At 36.0% G+C, this 23,732-nt stretch overlaps 1 protein-coding gene across 1 annotated transcript in view; it reads left to right on the top strand.

Moving 5' to 3' along the window:
• Positions 1-1,638: 1,638 nt before the first annotated feature.
• Positions 1,639-23,732, top strand: part of Dpck (Dephospho-CoA kinase) — a 41,697-nt gene continuing 19,603 nt past the window's right edge. Inside the window, exons 1-3 of the mRNA XM_081736436.1 lie at positions 1,639-2,013; positions 12,702-12,905; positions 17,339-17,426. Of these exons, the coding sequence (XP_081592562.1) occupies positions 1,902-2,013; positions 12,702-12,905; positions 17,339-17,426 (404 nt within the window). The 5' untranslated portion in view covers positions 1,639-1,901. The remainder of the gene's footprint in view (positions 2,014-12,701; positions 12,906-17,338; positions 17,427-23,732) is intronic.

The following is a 23,732-nucleotide window of genomic DNA, read 5'->3' as shown; positions in this document are numbered from 1 at the left end:
CGCAAATAACGAAACAATTTACAACAGCTAGGACAACTATTGCAAATCACTATAAAACACAAAACTTTCGACGTGTTGACGAAAAACGCTACGGAAGAATGCTCAAGGTGTCCGAGAAATTTCCCAGAGACCCCAAAAATGCCTTGCCATTACTCGTATAATTTACCATTACTCTTCTCTCACGCCCAAGAAACTGATTTGTCTAGAGACAACTGCTGTCTTACCTTACAGCTGTGTCTGTATGATTTGGGCGGAGGTGGAGCGAAACTGAATGGGCTTATACGATTCTATCTGTAGTAGTTAGAGAGTGGATTCTGCTGCGTTGTCATATCGAAGACTTTTTAATTATGGAGACAGACTGCGTGCAAAGAAGTTAGGGACGTCATTTCGGAGGGGCATAAGGGAGTAATTGCCCCAAGGGTTTGAGGAATATATATACTTTAATCGATTGTCTACTAATATACTAGTACAAAACGTTAAAGTCTTATGTCAGTGGTGCTCTTGTCCCCTCCTCGCAAGAGAAGTCTAAAATGACGACCCTTTAAGCGGCTCTATCTATCCGTCTATCTATCTATCTATCTATCTATCTAGATAGATAGATAGATAGATAGATAGATAGATAGATAGATAGATAGATAGATAGATAGATAGATAGATAGATAGATAGATAGATAGATAGATAGATAGATAGATAGATAGATAGATAGATAGATAGATAGATAGATAGATAGATAGATAGATAGATAGATAGATAGATAGATAGATAGATAGACAGACAGACAGACAGTTCTCAGAAACTTGTATCATTGAAAGAAGATACTAAAGTATAAAATTATCAATATAATTTAGTTTATATAATAATAATAATAACTTTATTTGGTGTTGTCGAGCAGCAATCAGTAGGCCCGGTAGCCACAAAATATGCCACTCATTTTATGTAGCAAAGTTTTGTTTAGTGAATGATATTATTTTCAGTATTGAATTAAAATTTTCCATGGGAACTTTTCGGTGAGAAGGAGGAATATTTTAACTTAGTTGTAGTTGCTGGCTAACACTGGAGCTGGTTATTCTATACAAATAAAAGCGAGAGTTCGACAGTTGGCCGCTACGGCGAGTGCATCGTGTGTTGTGTGCTCTGTGATTAAGAGAGTTGAGTGGGACCCCCTATACCTACACTACACTGACTTTCTTTTTTTTTTTTTACATTAACACGTACATACTTCCCTTTCTCTTTTCTACACTTTCTTTTCTTCATTTTACACTTCCCACTTTCCTCTAACTTTTGCACTGTCCAACTGGGCCGTCAGCCCTCTTTCACTGAACTTCTCTCCTGATTTTGACCTTTTCTCGGCTTTGGCATTTCTTATCCTGTTTGTAACTTTTTACCTTTGTGAGTTTCTTACAAAAGTCCTCCTTGTGAGATATGGACAAGACTTTTTGATTATTGCATTAATTTAGTCGGAATCAGACAATTCTGTTCGTCCGTGCCAATGTTTCGTAGTTTACTCCTAATTAATTAATTTTAGTCAATTTCTATTCGGACTCATTTCTTGCACAAGACTATCCTGGTGATTTGGCTGACTTGACTCCACTGTCGCGACCGTAGTGTTATTAATTTCTAGACATAGTGAAGTGAATAAAAGCGAAACGATATGCATATGCATTTTTTTAGTATAGTGTGTAGTGTTAGTGCGGGAATTGAAAATATGAAATTAATTTTAAAATAGGTTTAAATCTTAGAATTGTAATTCTTAAAAAGTAATAACTCTGCATTGTGAATACAGTGATTTTGTTAAATCAGTTTTATACTTATATTCCGTAATATCTGGTTCTTTTATTACTTAATTTGAATGCATAATTTTTCGTCGAATCACTCGTATTAATTAATCTGAATTAGTACAATGTTTCTCGTTGGATTAACAGGTGGTATAGGTACTGGCAAAAGCACAGTATCAAGAATGCTGATAGAAATAGGAATTCCCGTTGTAGATGCCGATCTGTTAGCAAGAAAAGGTGGGTATATCGAGATTGCTTGCAGATGAAGTAGACTGTTACCAACAAAATTTTGCCGCAGAGTAGGTCCAGATTTTCAGGCTTAAAAACGTTAACAATTTTGACACTTATCAGAGAATTCATTCTCGCTATGTTTATGAGGAATTCGTAGATGCAGGTTCATTTAAGGAAGACTTCGTCATTGTGCGTCCAGGAATATGCCCCCCCCCCCCCAAAAAAAATGTGTAAAAGCTACAAATCAGCCTGTAATTGGTAGACACCATAAAAGTACGAATACTGTGTAACTAAGTAAGGAGAGGAGCGAAGCCCAAGCGTTAGCGACGGGATGCGTCCGTAGGATGAAGGCGCGTCAGCGACGGTTGGTATGTTTGTAACGAGGATGTTAGAAACGTTTCGTTACGTTAGGTTACTACCTTTGTTAACACCCACTGCGATTACGTTTCCGGTAAGTACAATTCCTTCAGGAAACTATAGACAACTGATTCGTTTGTGAGAGAGGACTTAAATAAGTACTCTGATATATAACCTTTTATGTTCTCACTTTTTTTTTTTTTTTTTCACACCATCAACACGATGTAACTCTTCCTCCATTTTTTTTCAATGCCTTCCTACATCTACCACACTGAGCTCAATTTCAGCAGTCGTGCTTCTCCACAAAACATAAAACTGAAATCGGAATGACAAATGAAACTGCCATATATCAATAGGGGCAACTCTTGCCTAATTACACCCTAATGTCTAACGTCAGCATGGCTTCATTTAAAATAGTACCAAAAAGACGCAACTTTTAACATGTCAAAATAACACATCAAATTTATTTAGTATGTACGAATTTCATGAAAAATATCCGATTCACCATTCCTTTCCTGTAAATTGTAAGTATATTTTTCATATTTCTGAACCTACTCTGCGGCACATTAACCCCACTCATTTTGGGTTAAGTGCTGTATCGCCGGACCAATTTTAGGAAATTTACCGGGTCAGTTGGAGAATTTATTTAAGTTTGTGAGGTAGAATTAGTGAATGTCAAGTAAGGGAAATAGTAAAAGTTAAAGAAAGTGGTTGTACTTGCTGATTGTTTTTGATGTAAGCGACATTGTATGTGGAGGCGGATGGACTATTTCGCGGAGAGGTACACTTGTTTTACTATATGGACCCATAGACTGTAAAATGCACAGAAAAATTTGGGCAAGTCTTTAATTTGCCCGTTCCATGTCAGGATCAGAACCCAACGAACCCCTGCGGGGCTTCTAACCCGTTCCTCCTCCTCCTACTACTACTACTACCATCGGTACTACTACTACTACTTATACTACGGATCCGTATAGTAAAACAACATGCCTAATAACGTAATCTAACTTAACTTAATGTAGCCCTACCAAATATAACCGAATGCAGTACATTTTGGTACTTTTTTCGATTTTCAAATTGGTCCGACGACACAGCAGTAATGCCCTCATTTTTATTAGCTGACAACAGGAAGGTTCGAGAATGCTTGCCCGCATATGTAGGTGAGAGTGCGTTAGTAGAGCCAGGCTGATTACTTTCTTTATTCGACTCAATAGAGATTTGAGCCAGTGTTCTAGAACCTTGCCGCTGACAGCTGCAACTTTTTTTTTTTTTTTTTTTTTTTTTTTTTTTTTTTTTGTATGAAATGGTGTGTACAGTATGGGAGTCATAGTGAGAATGCTTTCATAGAGAACATTACGTAGATGAAGATTTCTTCCTAACGGTGTAACCATTTCTGCGTACAGGAAGAGGCTGGGGTACCGCAAATGGGCGCATGGAAGTTACAGGTAATATATAGGCCTATGTATGAACTCAGTTTGACGTGCTGATTACATATTGCTACCTGGCATGTTTCCGCACATTCACAGATTGCGTAGAGCAATAAAGAAAATGTAATTTTTAGATCCGCATACTGAAGTTCGTTACACACTCGCTCCTTTAGTCAGAAAATTAAATCATAGCACCGTTTCTTAAGTGAGGAGTTATATTATTGTGAGGAGATTACTTAGGCTACTTGTTATAGGTATAAATACACATTCAGAAGTATATTATTAACACGACTGTGCAAAAAGCACGAACCAGGTTATACTAGGTAGTCATTAACAGTGACTTACTAGTAGAGCGCTTACCATTGATACACGAGGTCCCTAGTTCGATCCCCGGCCAGGTAAGTTTATGTTGGACAACATCGGTTTTCTCGGGGTACTCCCGTTTCCTCCCAGTTTCTCATCCCACCTTTTCGTCCATCATCATACACTTGCCTTAATTATCATCTCCCTTAGTCTAAAGAGCATTCATTATGAGATGTTCATTCTGAAATACTTCATGTCGTTTTTACTATGCCTCACGTGGTGAGCGTGAGGCATAATGATTTTACAGTAGTAGAGAGTTCTGGAGAATGTGCTGTGCAGTTTTCCAAACATGTGACAAGCGCATCTCTTGTCAGCAGTAGTGGAAACTCAAAGAGATTACAACGCCACGTTACATGGGAGAGGGGATGAAAATAGTACTGAGAAAATGCTGATAACACACATTAAAAATGGTCACAGATATGCACCGAGGGAAATTTCTTAGCTTCAGGGTTTGGGGTACGGGGGTAGGAATTTCCTCTCCAGGCCGCTTGAAACCGTCAGTAGTTCATGCAACTACGAAAATATAAAATAGGGAATTTAATATCACAATGTGACTTTAAGCACTGCCCATTTCTTTCCATGTTTGTGTGCTCGACTGGGAAGCCTGGAGCCTCTGTGCAGTTTAGTATCTCGTGTACCGGAAGTACGGGTACGTATTAACCGTTCTGCTATAGGTAATAAGAGAACTTACTTGTTTAAACAAAGCTATTGCGGTTTATAAAGTGTATTGTATGAAACAAGGGAATCTATTATCGTATATATCAACATGCAATATTCTTTCGATATCTTTTCGGGGGAGGGAGTGGAGGCGTGTGTGTTTATGATACACTCTATCTTTAAAAAAACGCATAATCGTAGTTCATTTTTATTGTATTTAAGTTATTTCTATTATCATCAAATATTATTTAAATATGTCAGTTTTACTAAGAGTATATCTTACTATTAGTAAAACTGAAGAGTGTATTCACTTTTATTTTTATTTGCAAAGCAAGACAATTGAACAAGGGAATTAATGCGACATGAATAGCATACTCATGTGGCTATCCAATATAAGACCTTAATGTTTAGGCCAAAAACTCTACTTACAAAAATATACTTCGAAGCTTAAATTGAAATGATAGTCTTAATATGATTACAATTACTTTCTTCAGTCGTGTTTCTCCGTACAGACTTAGTTTCAGAATTGTCGTAAGAAAGTACGTATTCATCATGAGATCTCCAGAAGAAAATACCATTAAAACAGTAACTTTCGGAACCATGCTTAACAAATATTGTTCATTCTCGAGTCTCGATTAAATTTGTCGTAAATATGTTCTGTAATCTGAACCAAAAAATCAATATGACTACATTCCCTTCATTTATGTAGTACGTACTTGCGTATTAGTACAAACATATAAAATGTCTTTCTCCATGTGTTAGTTAACAAATCGAAACGCATCACTTAGAAAAGGAAATTACTAAAGATACACCTCTGTTTTCTATACGGTTGGATACTGTTGATCTTGAGGTACTATCCCAGCATTTGCCTTGAGTGTTTTGATGGAAAATAAAATCTTGAGTCAGGACTGCTAAATCCTGAATGTAATGGCAGATTTTATTTCTATTACTTATTAGCTGGAAATGTCTGTTCTTCGGAAAGGGAGAATAGTGTATGGAAGGAATTTTAACCCCTTTTTCCCACTAAGAAACGCATTTCAACGAAAGTCCAATTTTAAAATTCCGTAAGATAATTTTGAACCTCCCTACTCACTTTGGATACGCCCTTTAATCATAATGGCATAATAAGAGTCCAGCTTGAGGTAAGTATTAACTTTGTTCGAAAATTCAAATGTGTCAGCCGTTTTTCCTTGATCCGATCACAAACAACAGGTAACGTCGATTTTGGACGTTTTATTTTTCACTTTTTCTCACCCCCATGCTGATGGGGCTTAAAATTAAACTTTGATAGTATCGAGTATGTCACTATTCATCTCAGCGCTCCCGATAACTACGGATTGGACGATAATATTAATTGTTTTAGATTACATGTAATATTTTCTCTCTCCTACCTTCATCCGTCTTACCGCTCGGTGATGAATTTGGATCTAAATGGCATTGGGGCTGTCACTATTAATCTCAGCAATCTCGAAAACAGTGCACTAGATTGGCACTAATGTCGCTTGTTTTCGATTATTGTTACATTTTTTGTCTTTCCTACTTCCGCCCCTCGACCTTTCTCACTCCATACCGATAAATGATGACAAACGGCATCAGGATTGTCAGTGTTAATCTTAGTAACCTTGAAAACTTTGGATTCGACACTAATAGCAGTTTATTTCGGTTATTTTTGCATATCATTCCTCTCCTACCCTCGAGAGGTCTTACCCACCTCAGTATATTTTTTCAGGTTATAAATCACGTGTGTACCAAGTTAGCTGAAATTGCTCCTGGAAGTTAACGGAATGATGCTTTTTTTTTTTCTTTCGTTCTTTGAACCACTATTTTAATAGCATATCAGTTTGCCGGCGTATTATCAACTTCTTTGTAGTTATTTGCGCATGCACCAAGAAAGTGGTAATTTTATTTTATATAGTGCTTCCCCGTATTCCGTATCTGCACGATTAGACAACACTATTTAAATAATTCATTTCTATATTGGACCTATACAAAATCGTAAAAAATCAAAACATTAATACGTAAAAAATCAAAACATACATGTAGAAAGTTCTTCCCCACCCAGACAGTAACACAGGAAAGAAGTTGAAGATTTAGCGTCCCTCTCACCACTGAGGCTATATGAGACATAGAATTAAAATTGGAACCCGAACCACCGTGATCATTCATTGCCTTCCCACAGGAAATCGAACCTAGGAGTACTCCACTAACAATGCGCGCACTAGCCACTAGACCAATGGAATTGCTCAAACTAAGAAAAAATATGTTGTTAAAATACATAGATACATATGTCGTATAAAGGAATGCTTCATACTAGCCTTATTATATAGACAGCAGAACGCATCGTACGTCTCCAACAATTCACAATGCATAAAACTATAAATCATTACCATGGGCGTATCCCAATGCTGCTAGACAAATCCTTCAGCTTCACACAGTACAAATTATTACGTTCTTTTGTCACGAGTAATTAGTTTTATAATGGTATGTAAGTTTGCAGGCATATTGTTTATGGGGTATAAGGTGTAGGCATAGGCTAGAGTGCACTTTATGCCGAACAAATGATTTTGTCACTGGATGTGGCATTGGAGGAATGGAATCACTGTCACTGGAACAGGTACAGAATCGGTATTTTTGTTCCTCCTGTTGAGAATGTTGTTTTGGTGTTTTAGCGTTTGGTGACACAGATATGCTGTGGTTGGTTGTTTGTGTTATGTCGCCTATTGGTTGTTATGTATTCTTGATTGATCATGCTGTATGTTTGAATGTTTTGAAGTGTTGATTCCATTTTAGAAATTATTTCTAAGCATGTACATCCTTACTCCATTATTATCACTGGTTCTTGGAAGGGGTACGTGGGTTTGGATAAGGGACAGTGGGCTCATATGACTGTGAATATTGATCGTCATGCTGCATTGATTTATAATTAGTGGTGTTACTTTGTTTATTTTTATTTATTTATTTACTTTGCATTATTTCCTTATTACGTTAGATTTATAATACTGGTTTTATTATTTATTGTTGTTTTTACTGATTCTTGAGCGGGGCTACCGCCCCCCATTTAGATCTGAAAATTGATAGTCACCGTTTCACTTGAATTGATTTCTCGGAATAGTTCAGCGTCAATTCTCAAGGATATTTCCATTATTCGTAGCAGTTGAAGAGTAAATTTTTGGCCAGTGTGGTAGATCATTTGGTACCAATCGTCGCTGTTGTGGTACACCTTAGTTTGCTAGTGCGAAGTTAGATTACGATTGTTTATTAGGTGGTCTGCAGAACTTGTCCAGAATTTATTTTTTGATTGCTTCGATTAATGGGATCATTTTTGGGAATTGATCTCTGAACTGTTCCGAGGAATCGGTTCCAATGAATGTTCGGCATAAAGTGCACTCTTACCTAGCCATATATTTATGGTAAAGGATTAGGAAATAATTAGTAGAAGAATTGTAGGTCTTGATTAATGATTTTTGGTGGCGCCTCTTAAATTTCACCTGTTCCAAGCAGGCTATCAGTATACGCCAACGACAGAAAGCGTAGAAATCATGAGGATATTATTTCCACGAACAACTGTGGGTTTCACTAAATTTTACACAGTGAAACCGGTATTATTAATCTGTACGCTTACGATCACTTAGAAATTAAGCATATGCACGTAAGTAAGTAACGTTCTGTAATGCACATAGAAAATTTGTTCACCAAGGGAGAATCAGTGTATATACCCTACCTTTTTGACAAGATCAAATCCTAGTACCTTGTACCTTGAAAATCATGTTTCAAAGCGGTGTTGCACTTCACGCTACAGGATTAATGTAGGAAGGCATAAGGCTTTAAATACAGTATTTTCGTGGTGAACTTCTATCAAATTCGTCTTCTTTAATAATAATAATAATAATAAAAAAACTGCTATCCACTTGTACTAGGATGTTTTCACGATAAGATTTATTTCTGGCTCAGCTGTGGGAAAAGAGCATAAGATAGCTGAAACACAGCAGCACAAAGGGTTAGGGTGGTCTCTAGATCCAGTTTTACGCACAGGTAGAGTGATTTGTCTGACTTACTTTTAGTTTTTCTCTCGTACTTGCAAAATAAAGGTCAAGTGAATATTAGCAAGCTCTCAATGGAATAAAACGTTCAAGGAGGTAGAACTAGCACTACACGTATAGTAGAAATGAAAATCATTAAATTTATGTACTCTATTCTAGTTTTGGTGACCATCAACTTAGCTAATTCTTATAAAAATTAAATCTCGCTAATACAAGTTCGTAAGGCATAGGAGAACAAGTGTTGTGGCTTTCCAGAACTTCATGTGCACGAAATATGTGAATGGGTGTAATCTAATGCCGATTATTAGAAATCTTTTTCCAATATGGAGGTGTATGGATAATTAGTAAAATAACTTTTTTTAACATATCCTACAATAGATGCTGGATAGGCTAGAGTACATAAATATGCTGGAAAGGCTATTGTTCTATAAAATATAATGTTTTACATTTCATTTTTGTCCTTGAGCTCCTTCGTGGCTAAGTGATTAGCGTATGCGCCTTTGGCGTGGGAGACCCGGGTTCGATTCCCGGCGGGCGCTCATGTGGTTTGGATTTCACGCTAATCAGTAGGTCCCGTCTCATATAGCCTTGCTGCTGAAAGGGACGTTAAACTCAAAATCAACTGAACTCAATATATTTGTCCTTATTATTTAATGTTTATATCTGTCGCCTGCGGAAATTTGATTTAATAGTACTCGTAAAGTTTCCAAAATGTAATATCTTTAGATTTAATTGTCTTTTTCAGATTCTATTGGATTTTTAGTGTAATCTTCGTGTCATTTTTTTTTTTTTTTTTTTTTTTTGTAACTTTTTGGAAAAAATAATGAATTTCAGTTGTAAAATTTCTAAATTTCTGTTACCGTCTCTAATTATTCTAAGTAAAGTTATAACATTGAAGCAAATAGTTAGGAGAAAAGTTGAACAAGTTTGGTTATTCATTTTCGCGAGATTACATTACAGTGACTAGATAAACTGTAACGGAACGCATTTTTAGTAGGTAAGATGTAATAATATATCGTAATCGCAGTGCGCGAAAGTCTGCTTAAAATGGATTTCTGTCTATTCATGGGTGATTGAAAACTTGTTATTGCTCGAAACCATGGAACACCAGTTTGCTTTAAGGTATATTCTGAAAGGTATGAAATCACCTCTTGAGTAGAGTTTATGGCTGAAATCATGGGATTGATTCACGACCTAGTCATTAAGTGAAGAAAGAAGATGAAAAAAGGCAGTTTTGAAGACAAAAGGTCAGTGTGAAAGTGTCACTGCAGTATGTATGCTATGTAGTCCATCCGAGAGAAGCAGAACGAAACAAGAAAATTTGCAGAAGAGTGCAGCTGTAGGATCTAGTACGTGTGCGCTGGTAGATACGAACCTAGGATAATATGTGTTTGTTCCATTGCTGATTATCATCTACACCAAAGTACAATATACTACAAGTGCTCAACAAATCGTATCAGTTACTAATTTAAAATCATATGCAAGGAGTATATTTTAAGTCGAAACGTTGGTTATGTTGCCAGTTCTTTCTAGAGTAATCACCCGACTTTTTTTTTTTTTTTTTTTTTTTTTTTTTTTTTTTTTTTTTTTTTTTGCAAGGTGGTTTATAATCTATATTATCATAACACTGAAAAGTTCAAATTCGCAATTGATAACAGTGCCTTAATAAAACCGAGATTTGCTCCTTGGTCAAGCTATAATAATAATAATAATAATAATAATAAAGATCTATAGATGTAATCAATGTCCATCCTCTTTTTTTTTTTAAGAAAAGGACGATAAATTTTTACGCGGAATTGACAAAACTAATTAAGTTAAGCATGCCCTAGTATTCTGTGCTTGTAACTAGAGTTGGAGTCGTCTGAGTGGAGTTTAATACGTACGAGTACCTGTGAGATGAAATGGTAGCCGTAATACGAAATCATTGCAATTGTGAAGTGAGATCTGTCATACGCTTTCTAAACGTCGAAGGACAGATTGCAGCTGACATCCATCGGAAGTTGTGTGCCATTTATGGACCAACAGTAATGAGTGAAATGAAGGTCAAGCATTGATGCGAAGTGTTTTGGGAAGGGCGCTCAAACGATGAGCGTAGCGAAAGGCCAAGTGTTCAGACGGACGATCTGATGTAACACGTTAACGAGAAAGTGTGTTCCAATCGCCGGTTCATAATAACCGAGCAAAGAGCAAAGCATGACAGCTGCACGAGATTTTTGGCCCGCTCTGGGAAGTAATGGGTATGACGTCTTTTCTCACATAGTGACGGGGGATGAAACCTGGATATCGTACGCTACTGGGTATCGAACCAACAGTTAGTGCAATGAACCCATGGTGGGATTTGAACACGGATTCCCTGGTTGCCAGTTACACACGTTACCCTTGATCCACTTCAATAATCATGACTTTTCTCTGACACTTACCTTGTAATGTGCCATGCGGTGTTGCCACATCATCTCTAGCGCTGAAAAGAGGCCTCGAAGGTTGAGGATAATAAGTTCTCGTCTTCTGTTTACATCTAACATCAACCCCTGTTGAGCACGGGCGCAAGTGCTAGACCATCTAATATATATGTACGAGTTTATACTTGGCGTTAGGTCATCAGTTTTTGACATTGTATTTTAATTTTCTAACCTGTGGTATGTTGTTCTTGTGATCAGCGAGATTCTTCAAGGATTCTTACGTTGAAGAATTTTAGCTTTCGGAAGACCTGGAATAGACAGACATAAAGTTTAATAGTGCATGTAATATTTTGGCAATGTGCATCTTATTATTATTTAAAATAAAATAAAAATGTCGAGTGTTGATGCGAGATCTTCACTTTTCATTACAAGTGCTGTTTTTACTACTACAGTTGCATATTGGTTTATTTTATAATTAAAATTCATTTTTATTATTTCCACTGAAGTTGCATCATCTCAAGCATCTGATCAACTTTTTGCACAAGCATAAGATGATATAAACTTAATTACTACTGAGGAAAGAGAGTCATGCATTCTGTCCGAAATGTATAATTTCTTTTAGAATGTAGTGTGAGCACATGAACATGTCAGAGAGTAGTAAATTAGAATATAATGTAAGAAAATGTTTCTTGTTTCAGAAGAAACTATGTTATTGAATTTGGACATTGTTTAAAATTCCCATAAATCTTAAACGAAACACAACATTACTTTGCTATGCATTAACCTAAGTCTGACATTAGTTAGACTCACTAACATCGTTTTAGTTAGTGAGTACAAAATAATATTTTATTTCGAAAGTTTCTCTTCTAAAAATGGCTCTTTTTTTGTATACTCTGATAACAAACTGCTCGTGGCTTGAAAGCTAAATATTTCTGTTTCGTGCCTGCAGTGTATAAGTACTTAACAATGTTGCAAGTACTTTATTAAAAATGCTGGAGATTAAATTTTTATCCAGTAAAACCTTATAACTTGGCTAACTTTTCAAGTTGGTTTTCTACCTAAGTTGGTGTCATTTCTATAAACCTGTATAAGCCTGCAAGACATACGTATTATTACTCAATAATTTAAAATAATAATAATAATAATAATAATAATAATAGTTACTGAAATTAAACCCAAGATCGAATCCAAATGAAATTGGAGCAACGAAGGGTGCATGTAGTTTACAAGAGGCTATGGTTTTTGATAGAGAGAGAGAGTGCTAGGCAGCAACAACTGGGTACCAATTGTCTAGGATAGACATAAATTCTCTTCAGAGAAAATTAATTGATTAATACCCTTTAATATAGTGAATGTGCACAATATACTAAAGTAGTTTTTGATCTTTAAAACAATGCAATTAACCCTCATTGTACTATTGGTGTTTTCAAGTTCTAATTTGTTTATTTCAGTTGTGGAACCTGGAAGGAAAGCTTGGAAGAAAATCCAGAGTGAGTTCGGAATTGGAGTATTCGACTCCTCAGGATTCTTGAACCGTGAAGCTCTTGGAGAAATTATTTTTAATGATAGAGAAAAAAGAAGAAAGTTGAATGAAATAACACACCCAGAAATACGTAAAGAAATTATGTGGGCTGTGATTAGATGTTTTTTTCAAGGTAAACTACTATCATATCTTAGAAGTCTATTTAAAGTGCGTTTGTTTCATTTTATGAGAGTTCTTACAACGTTATTTATTGGTTTGATAGTGTTCTTTTATTCATTTATTTTAAAATCAGGTCGATTATATTTATTTGATAGTTCATGTATATTTCTTATGTTAGTTAGTTTATTGTTAATAGAAAGAAATATATATATATAAAATCATGTGGAATTTTGTAATTTTGTGCATTTCTTGACATATAGTCCCATAGTATCTGGTTTCCCTAACAGTCGCGTCTCAGTTAATCTTGGATTTTCATAAAAGGGGTTTGTATTGCTCTGCGTAACTCTAGCTTGGTCTTTTCTCTGTTTTTTCCCTTTTTTAGTAACTACTTTCTGTAAAAACATACGATTCTCCGAAGAACTCGTCAAAAGGTGTATATCATCCTTTTATCAGCTATAAGTATGCTATATAACGATAGTGATTATTATCACGCAGTATGGTGAGCATGTTTTTCAAATTAGCGTCGTTTGTACTTACCTATGATGTAATCTAACTGGAAGTAAATCGAACTTGTTTTTCAAATTACTCACCTAGTATCCTCAATTACAGTGTATTCCATACGCTCGATAAATAATTACGTACTTGTGTTCTCTCTCTCTTGCAATGATTTATTTGAAACGTAGGGAATAATCTAAATATTGTACGAAATAATTTTATCGGTTGAGAAACGTTGAATAAGACACGCTTTAAAGTTGATTTAATAGTTTAAAACATAACCATCCAGGCCATGTGAGTTTAAGATGGATAGCATTGTATCCAACTCTCTTTGCTGGTCTATTGGCTAGCGCGTGCACCTCTGGTCAACGTAGTTTCGGGCTCGATCACCGGTGGAAGGGCATTGAATACGTTATGGTGGTTCGGATGCTATATTAAACTCTAGGTCCACGTCTCATACCTTTGGTGCTGAAACGAACTCTAAACTTAAACAACAACAAGCATCGTATCCGTGAGGTTTTTTTTTTTTTTTTCTGATTTATCCTGTTTCCTCCCACACACTGTTCATTTCATCATTTACGAGGATCATGTGAGAGATTCTCGAATGACTTACAAAACATAGATTTGAAAGTTGTGCTTATTTTTTAATATATTTGGTTTTAATCTATGCAACGATCTCTTATGGGACGAAAATTGTAAAGATACAACATGAGCTTCTTTGATAGAACCGACTTTTTGTCCCGATGCGTTTTCTTTTTACTTAGTCACGAGTAATTGCTTAGTAAACTTTTACCAGTGGAAGGTATTTGATCAACTATTTTGAATCATAGAAATCTAAAGACAAGATTTTTTAGTGTTCGCATAACGTCCTTCGGAAATGGAGAATCAGGATGTAATATCACTCACCTCTTTGAGTACCATATCGGGTGCTTTTTCGATAATGGTTAGTGTAGAGACCGATTTTGGCAGTTCACTTCACAGATCATCTTCCAGGCTTTCACGACTGCTTTTAAATTCAGATGTCCTCTTTTAACAGTTGAAAATGATAAGAGTCGAGTCCTCCACAATATACATATTTGTATCTTCATGAATGTTTGTTGCCTTCATACCACTCACGAAATATTTAATGACCACTCCGTGTTCATAATTTATTATTTTTTAAACAAATATGCATGTACTGCAACTGCCTAGCAACAATTAGCTTTAATTTAATCTGTTGTTTATTGTCCCAGACAATAATGCAAAGTTGTGATAACATATGATTCGTAATAATATTATTCTCGGTTAGGAACTAGTGCTACCATCTATGGGTTATTGCGAGAACCTTTCAAATGACCATCGTATTTCATAATGATTCATTTGTATCTTTTCTCCATTTTCTGCTTGTTCGATAACATTTTGCCATCTTTCAGTGAACTTCAAAAGACAATTAAATTGTTTTCTTGGAATAAGAAATCACTCCTAGCATTTCCAAACTTAAAATAGCACCATCTGTTGCTAAACTAAGCACCATAACTTTTCGAGCAATCCAATAATATAGTATAAATTATTTAATACTAATAAAATGAGGAAATTGATATTGTGTAAAATTTTTATGGACCCGTCGATTTGTCTATTTTAATATTTCTGACACCTGAAATAATATTTTGGTTGATTGTCACTTGGAATTAATATCTCTGTCTTCAGAATCGATGCTATATGAGAAGGGACGTACTACTTAAGGTAAAATCGTAATCACTACTCGGATTTCATATCAGACGCAAATACCCTACTGGAGGTATTGAATCCAGCATCTCTTGGCCGCGAAAGGGCACTAAATTGTCGTATTGGTGTAGTTAGCAACAGTAATCACGTGAGTGTATTCACAATTCATTCAATATTAAGTTACTTTATATTTATTCTTTTGTATAACATAATTGAAATATATTAGACTTCCAAACTATGTTGTGCATAAGTGTAGGAAGTGTTACAGAACGACTTTGTCTGTCCATCTGTCTCGACAAATATCAGAGCAAAAACGGTAAAAGAGATCGAGATGCGGTTTTTGCCAATCGATTCAGCGTCCCAAGAATAGGTTCTCTTTCTTCCGTTAACTCTTTATTCAAACCGGAAGTGGTTCAAATTAGTCATTTCCGGCTTCAGCTTTTATTACCATAGAACGAAAACATAGCGATACACTATTTTTTTTCAAACGATTTAGCTCTCAAGGCAACGTACCAACTATCTCGAACATTCTACCAAAACCAGAAGTGGTTCATATTTAATATTACTTCCAGTTTCAATATTGATTTCCACAGAGCTAAAACGATAAGAAATATCGAACTGCTATTTTCTCCATCGATTCATTGTCCCAGGAATAGGTCCCATCTTCTTCATTAACCCTCTATTCAGATTTACTAAATCCGGAAGCGGTTGAAACCTACTACTACTTCCATTTTCAATACTGATTTTCTTAGAGCAAAAAAGGTAAGAGATAGAGATATGCTTTTTTTTTTTTTTTTTTTTTTTTCAATTGATTCAGCGTCCCAAGGGTAGGTTCCGTCTCTTTCCATTAACACTTTATTCAAACGAAAGTGGTTCAGGGTGTCTATCGGTCACGAATGTCACGAAAAAGTCACGAAATCAGAAAACGGTCATGAAAGTCACGAAATTTAGCTTTTGGATCACGATTTTTTTTTAACTGTACAAATGTGAGTACAGATTGGAAAATTTTGTTCTATAAAACGTTAAAATTTACTGCCAAAAATTTCTGTGGTCGGCTTTAGACGCTACCAAACCGCAAGCAAAGTACGTTTCTATCGCATGGATGAAAATTCGGCCTAGTTCACACCCAAATTCGCTCTTGAAAATGTTAGGAAGTTTTGTGATTTGGTAAAGAAAAGGTCACGTAAAAGTCACGAAATTTCATTTTGGAATTTTAGTAGACACCCTGTGGTTCACATTTACCATTTCCAGTTTCAACATTGATTGCCATGCGACAGAATTGTATTAGATAGCTAGAAGCGTTTTTCTGCAAACGATTCAGGATTTCAAGATAACATACAATAACAACCCGCAACACTCAGCAAAAACTGGAAACGGTAAGAGATATCGAGATGCGGTTTTCAATTGAGCAGCTTCCTAAGAAAAGTTCTGTCTTTTCCATTAATCCTCTATTCAAACAGAAAGTTGTTAAAATTAACAATTTTCGGTTTCAACATTTATCATCATGGAAAAATGATAATACATAGCGGCGAACGGTTCTGCAATCGATTCAGGGTGTCAAGAGTGCACCACAACTGGAAGTAGTTGAAATTTACTACTACTTCCGGTTTCAATACTAATTTCCGTAGAGCAAAAACGGTAAGAGATATCGAGATGTAGTTTTTTGCAGTCAATTCAGCTTCCCAAGAATAAATTCTATCTCCTTTCTTAACCATCTGTTCAACACAGAATTGGTTCAGATTAACGATTTCCGGTTTCAGCCTTTATCGGGATAGAACAAAAACAGTAAGGCATAGGGAATAATGGCTTTTTGATATGGATTCAGTGTCCGAGGAACAGATTCTATCTTTGATCTTATTAATCTGTTACAACCAGTAGTTAAAGATGTATTACTTCAAGTTTGAGTGTTGAATTTCCATAGTTTGGAAGTCTAAAATAGTTTCATACCGTGAAACGAAGCTTACTATATATATATACAGTGGCGGATCCAAGGGGGGGCTATAGGGGCTGTCAGGTATACAGTGGATAAAATGGGCTTCAATCCTGCTTTACACTGGATAAAACGGCAAAATATGGTTTAGCCCCTCCCTTGATCATATCCTGGATCCGCCCCTGTGTGTATATATATATATATATATATATATATATATATATATATATATATATATATATATATATATATATATATCATATCTTGATGCATTAAATACTTTTGGAATATAAATTCAATTAATTACATCTTTACAGGACATCAATTTGTAGTATTGGACCTTCCCTTACTATTCGAAACTCGTAGTATGCTGGATTACATCTACAAGACTATTGTAGTGACATGGTGAGTGTTAGTGTACTTTTATTAGGCATAAAACCTGAGAGGAGAAAGTGCAGTCTCGCTGTGTATTATTTATTGATTTATTTGTTTACTGCCTATGACGGAGCTATTGGTCCCGTTATAGTAATTCTCTATCATACAAAAATGAAAACTAATAAATTATAGTGGGCTACCTATAGAACTGTTGAAAAATAATATGAAACTAATTACTGTAGCAGAAACACAAATATAAAATTAATATAAATATGCCAGCAATACACAATAGATATTGCACAACAATCAGTAATTTAAAAAAATACAAGAACTATAAATATGCAGTTTTCAATTCATCAGTTATTTTGTACTGAAGACATGTAAAAGGAACGTAAATCAGAATTTTGTCCGTATTCTGTACAACGTTAAGCTGTCGATGAAACGAAAACTGTAAGACTTTTTTTTTTTTTTTTTTTTAAGTGAATAACGTATAATAAAAACTTTATAGGAATTTAACTTAGTTCTTCTAACTTATCAAAAAAAAAAAGTAAGTTCCCTTTGTAGTTTACCATCTCGGTTTTGTCCGTATATTTCAGCATATATTTTTTCTTTATGTATTTTGCTAGTTATTCTCGTTCATACTTTTTTTTTTTTTTCTGCTGTTATTTCTTGAAATCTCACAACAGGTACTTTACGGGGTAGGTCGAAGCCATTCACTTCCTATCTTTCCCTTTCCCTTGAAACCTTCTCAGTCATTGACATAACTATTCGTTTCTCCGCCAAACACTCAGAATGACAGACAATACCGTATATATAAATAGATATTTTGTGATTTTTTTGTGTTTCTTCTGATGTATCCAATTAGCATAATTAAGCAGTCTAAGAAATTAGGCTGGTAATCGTAAACATAATTAGGCTGGTAATCGTAAACGTATCTGTCGTGAGTTCGAAACCCGCTTGGGTTCTGTATCGCTCCTTCATTATTCATTTCTAGTTATCTCCTTTGGGCTAAGGAGTAGAATCGTACAACGTGACAATACAATACACATAAAGCGTAAGAGAACAGAATACAGTACGCCCCGATGATAAGTCATTGATGGTTTGGACGCTAGGTGTATATTTGATTCCACCATTAGAACATATAAATCAAAATAAACATGATAGTTATAAACAAGCAAGTACCGAACGGACTAACGTAAATTCTGTTACAAAGTTAAGAATGAGTTACAGTTATCAAGTCAATGTGTTAATATGTGGATATTACAAAGGTACAGGTCCTGTCAATAGAGAACAGAAATCGCTGTTCAAAATGCCACCTCTGGCCTTCAAACCGTCCCGAAGTCTCTAATGCCAGTCACTGATCGCAGAACCCACGATCCGCCACTGCCTTCACCAAAAGAACTTGCAAGGCTTGGATACCTCTTCCCGCAAACCATTCTCTCCAAAACGGACCTCAACCTGTAGTCAAATGGGCTAATGTCAGAGCAGTTGAAAGGTCAATTAGCCGGAGCAATGAAATCAAACTCATTCCTTTCAAGCCACTTCTGTGTGATCTTGGCTTTGTAGGTCATTGCTAAGTCCTGCTGGTACTCCACAGCTTATTGTTGAACGTGATGTGGGTTAACTGTTTCAGAAGTAGTTCCAGCACTGTCGCTTGGTACATTTTTGCAGATATTTTAACACCGTATTCACAGAACTAGGTATCAGTTGTGGCATCGTAGGACACCCCCTCCCCCCCAAACCGTCATTGAGGCGGATTTTGGCGTCTGAGGATCCGTGGCGTGTTTACACAAGCGTTCTGGGATGTTGATGCATAAACATGGTCGTTTTGACGATTGTAAGACTGCTCAATCGCTAAGATTTTTATGTCAGTGAAAAGATCCTCCTGTGACCATCATTTGCGTAATGCTGAAGTAGTTGTTTGCTTTTTGCACTCTCTGGACCTTCAACTATGAAGGGACGAAGTGACTAGTACTTCGCCGATACACTCTTGAGTCCTAGGTTACTTTCTGAGTATACGCGACATTGACATTTTCAACACGTTCAGCGTGCGAAGATTACTGTATCCGCACAGGATTTCATCTAATCCGCGTCGCCACAGCTTTCACAAACTTGTGACTCCTCACGTTGTAGGGTATACCTTTCCGGGGCCGGTCCTCAATTGCACCTGTTTCACTGTATCGGATTATGGCCCGTTGCACGAACATCCTGCTGATTTTCAGCTTTTTCAGTTTTGAAAATGTCCGACGATGATTTGTCAACGTTGTACAGTGCGATTACTGATACACGGTTCATATTCACCCCACTCCATTACAACGGTACATTGTATATTTGTATTATAAATCTTTATTACTTCGTAATTTTGGACCAAAAGATATTCTAAATATGTAGTAGGCTGGCTGATTTTACTATCAGAAGAAGAGAAAGAAAAAGAAATAGTGTACAGATATAATGTTAATATATATATATGTAAAAAAAAAAAAAAAAAAAAGATATTCAAATATTTTAAATAATAATATTGTCGATAAGACGTTGTCAGGGCAACAAGGTATAAATAAATGGAATTATGGCAGATGAGTTTGTGTTTTAGTGGCTCAATTAATTTAATAAAATCGAACCGTCCTAAAATTGGTGCCGGAACCTCGGGAAAGGAAAAATGAAAGTGTATCGTTCGAAGTACAGTAAAACGAGCACCATTGAGCCCCACATTGATTTCACTATTTTAAGAAGTGGAAAAGTAATACACAGAAAAAACATGAGTACTACGAATAGTGAAGCGACGGATATCCAAATGGTTCAGGCCGAAAGGAATGCTCCAGAAAACTTAATGGATGTTCTAAGAGGGATATCACAACAGATTAAGGACCAAGCTCAGCAGTTTGATGAAAAGCTTGAGTTATTGCAGGAACGCAACGACGGCAAATGGAACCAGATACAGGAACAATTGAATCAAGTGAATCAACAAATTGCTGCCAAATTTGGACGTTACGATGAAAATATGGAAAAGATAACACAAAAATGCACTGAAGTACAGGACTCTGTTTATATTATAGGAAGTACGGTAAATGAACATGCAAATCAAATTCGACAGTTACGGGATGAAGTGAACTTCCTTAAAGAAAAGTGTATTTATGAAGGTGCAGTGCAAGATGGTGGGCACATGAATGATGTACACCTTGTCTCAAAAAGGTTGAGCGCATTCTTTATTGGTGTTTTGAGGCAAAAAATTTTCAAAGTCCAACTTCGGGTATCTTCGGGAAATAGTAAACCAGGTTCGAACCTCCAAGCCAGCCTTTGCAATCGGGAAAAAGTTTGCAGATGTGTTTTTCTTCTTTTAAATATAATATGACTTGTTATCAAGTGTTGAAAAAAAGCAACATTGATTGAAATACTTAATAACACAATATTTCGAAACTTTGTATTAATGTCAGCTCATGTTTGTTTGTCATTTAGCTCTCCATACGTAATGGAACATTTAGATATGTAAACGAATCTTTCCATATGTAAAAGAATGCTCAAAGTTAAGACATAAAACATAATTATCGCCTTGAGTACTAAAATAATAGTCAAAGTAGAACAAAAACAGCGTTTCTAGTGGGTATGAATGTCATAATTTTCTTGAGAACCGTTATACATCGCTAAAAGTACCTTAGCAGAAGTCCTTGTGTTAGCTCACTGGTAAGCTGTCGGGTTTCAAATAATAAGGTTGTGAGTTCGAATCCCATCTGGGTCAATGCTCTTTTAAAAATTATATTTTCCGCAATGCATGAAAAATTATATAAAATAATGACATTAAATACATCAGTTGTATATATATATAACATAATCATTGCAGAATGTAGTAATTATTATGTTTAAAATATAACATCTGAAATAGCTAGGTGTTCACAGTAGGTCTGTATTATATATATGAGAATGTTAAATACAAGTTAAGAAATTCGTTCACTAGCAATAAATAAATCATGTAGTGTATTTATTTGCAGCTATTTGTCATATAGAGGGTAATTCTCGACATTCATAATACAGCATGTCATTTATGTTCTTGAAAACTTATTCGATGTATAAACCGAGGGTTTAAACAGAGAATCCAAAGTTGCAACGCTCGTAAGAAATTCATGAACCCCAAAGGTCACGTGAGCAGACTGGAATTGTCCTTATGAAGCACGCCACAGCAGAAAGTCTTTACATAGATTTTCAATTCAATTCCTGATATATGCTTTTGCAATGTGGAAGTGGTGATGCCTTTAGTCGCTCTCTCTCGCTCGCTTGCTCACTCTCTATTTATACAGAATATAAAAGTGGATGTATGTGTGTGTTTCAACATAATTCTGATATATCTAGCGCAATTATAACTATATTTCGTACAGTCTGGAAAAGAGTACTGTCGGGGTACATATCAAAAATGCTAGAAACGGGTCGATATTAGTATCGAATCCATAGCTTCGTGGTCGCTTAGGTGAATAGTTCTACTTTCAATTCAAGTCCAATTAAACTCCCATTAGCACCCAAGGTGGTTACGTAGCGACATAAAAATATCGAAATCAACCGATATTAGAATCGAATCGTAAGTTTTCAGCGCGCTAACAGTGCCGCATTTCCCATTAGTACACATTAGTCCACATTTCACATTAGTCCCATTGCCTAGAGGGCAATATATTTGCAGAGTGCAAAGTTTAAAACTTGAATAATATTTTAATTTTATCCGTATGAAAAAGTTAAAAATCAAGAGCAAATATACTATTTCATGAACAATCCTCTTTTACTGTTCTAATATGTATAATAATATCGTAAGAAATCTAAAAATAATTCACAACACGTTTCACATTTGTTATTTTTTGTTACGTAGTTCTAGCTGTAGCATGTAGTGAGTGATATTTAAATGTAATAAATTCACTAACTAAGCATATTCGAATTGTTTTATTTTTAAGTTAGGGATGAAGGGGCGGAGAAATATGTAGTTATTGGGGGCGCCGAGAGCAAAAGTGCGTAGGGGCGCCGAGCTTTTAAATGCAACACTGGTGGCTAAATTAATTGGTAGAAATTTTAATGTCATTTAAGACCAAATTTAGTCCAAACGGTGGCAGTATCCGTTTGCTCTCCTAGGAGAAATGAAAGGGGCTGACATCAAAATTATATATATATATATATATATATATATATATATATAAGACCTACATTAGTGTCGAATCCATAATTTTCGAGGTGGATTAGATAAAGAGTGGCACTCCAGGTGCTTAATGATATAGAAAATTAGTTTTTCTTTCTTTTTTTACGTTGGTAGGGGGCGCGGTGGCTCAGTGGTAGAGTGTTCACCTCTGGTGCTTGGGGTCCCGGGTTCGATCCCAGCCCCCGCCAAGTGAACTTTGTGGTGGACAAACACCGTGCTCGTGGGTTTTCTCGGGGTTCTCCCGTTTCCTCCCACTTTCTTCATTCCACCATTTCACTCATCTCTCATCATCACCGTCTCCTTTAGCCTAACCGGCATAACCGTGGGACGTAAAACTCAAAGATTTCATTCATTTCATTTTTTACGTTGGTCTACTTTTCCTTGATTTGAGACTTTCAAATTTCATCCTATTTTCTACTGAAATGTGTCTGTAAGGCAACAAAGAAATAATTATATATGATAAATTTAAATTCATTTTAATTGGGAAGTTGAGAAACACTTTGCCATTATACAGGGTGTCCGAGAAGTCCTTCCCTGATTACAGAAATTGATAACTCAGGCTAGAAATAAGATAGAAATATGAAACTGGTGTAGAATTGTTTACAAACTATAAAAGTTTTTGTCTGTGTTAGGTTTGTTCTGTTTTACCAAGTCTCAATTTTTTTTTTTTTTTTTTTTTTTTAGGTTTGTAGTACGTAAGTAAGAAGCCCAAGAAGCCATGCCAACCAACCAGGAGAAGACACAGTGTGTCCTGTGGTACCATGAGACACGATCACCAACCACGGTGCAGAGACAGTTCCAGACAACATTTGGGAGGACTCCACCTGATGTCAAGAGCATTAAAGCCTGGTATGAGAAGTTCAAGAACACAGGGTCGGTTGCTGACCTTCCGAGGTCTGGTCGACCAAGAACCTCAGCAGACACGGTGGAGGCTGTGCGGCAGTCTTTTGTGAGAAGTCCTAAGAAATCGGTGCGCAGGGCCTCACGTGAATTACAGATGCCAAAAAGCTCTATCCATGACATTTTACACAAACGTTTATTGTTTCGTGCTTACAAAGTGCAACTCGTTCAGGCCTTCTTAGGACATTTCCTGGGCGATGGATTGGTCGTGATGGACCAACAGCTTGGCCTCCACGCTCTCCTGACATAACCCCATTAGACTTCTTTTT

Source organism: Thermobia domestica, chromosome 13 (genome assembly GCF_964235325.1).
Source record: "Thermobia domestica chromosome 13, izTheDome1.hap1.1, whole genome shotgun sequence".
Taxonomy (NCBI): Eukaryota; Metazoa; Arthropoda; class Insecta; order Zygentoma; family Lepismatidae; genus Thermobia; species Thermobia domestica.
The sequence above is the reverse complement of the archived record's forward strand: the minus strand, read 5'-3'. Positions and strand labels throughout refer to the sequence as shown.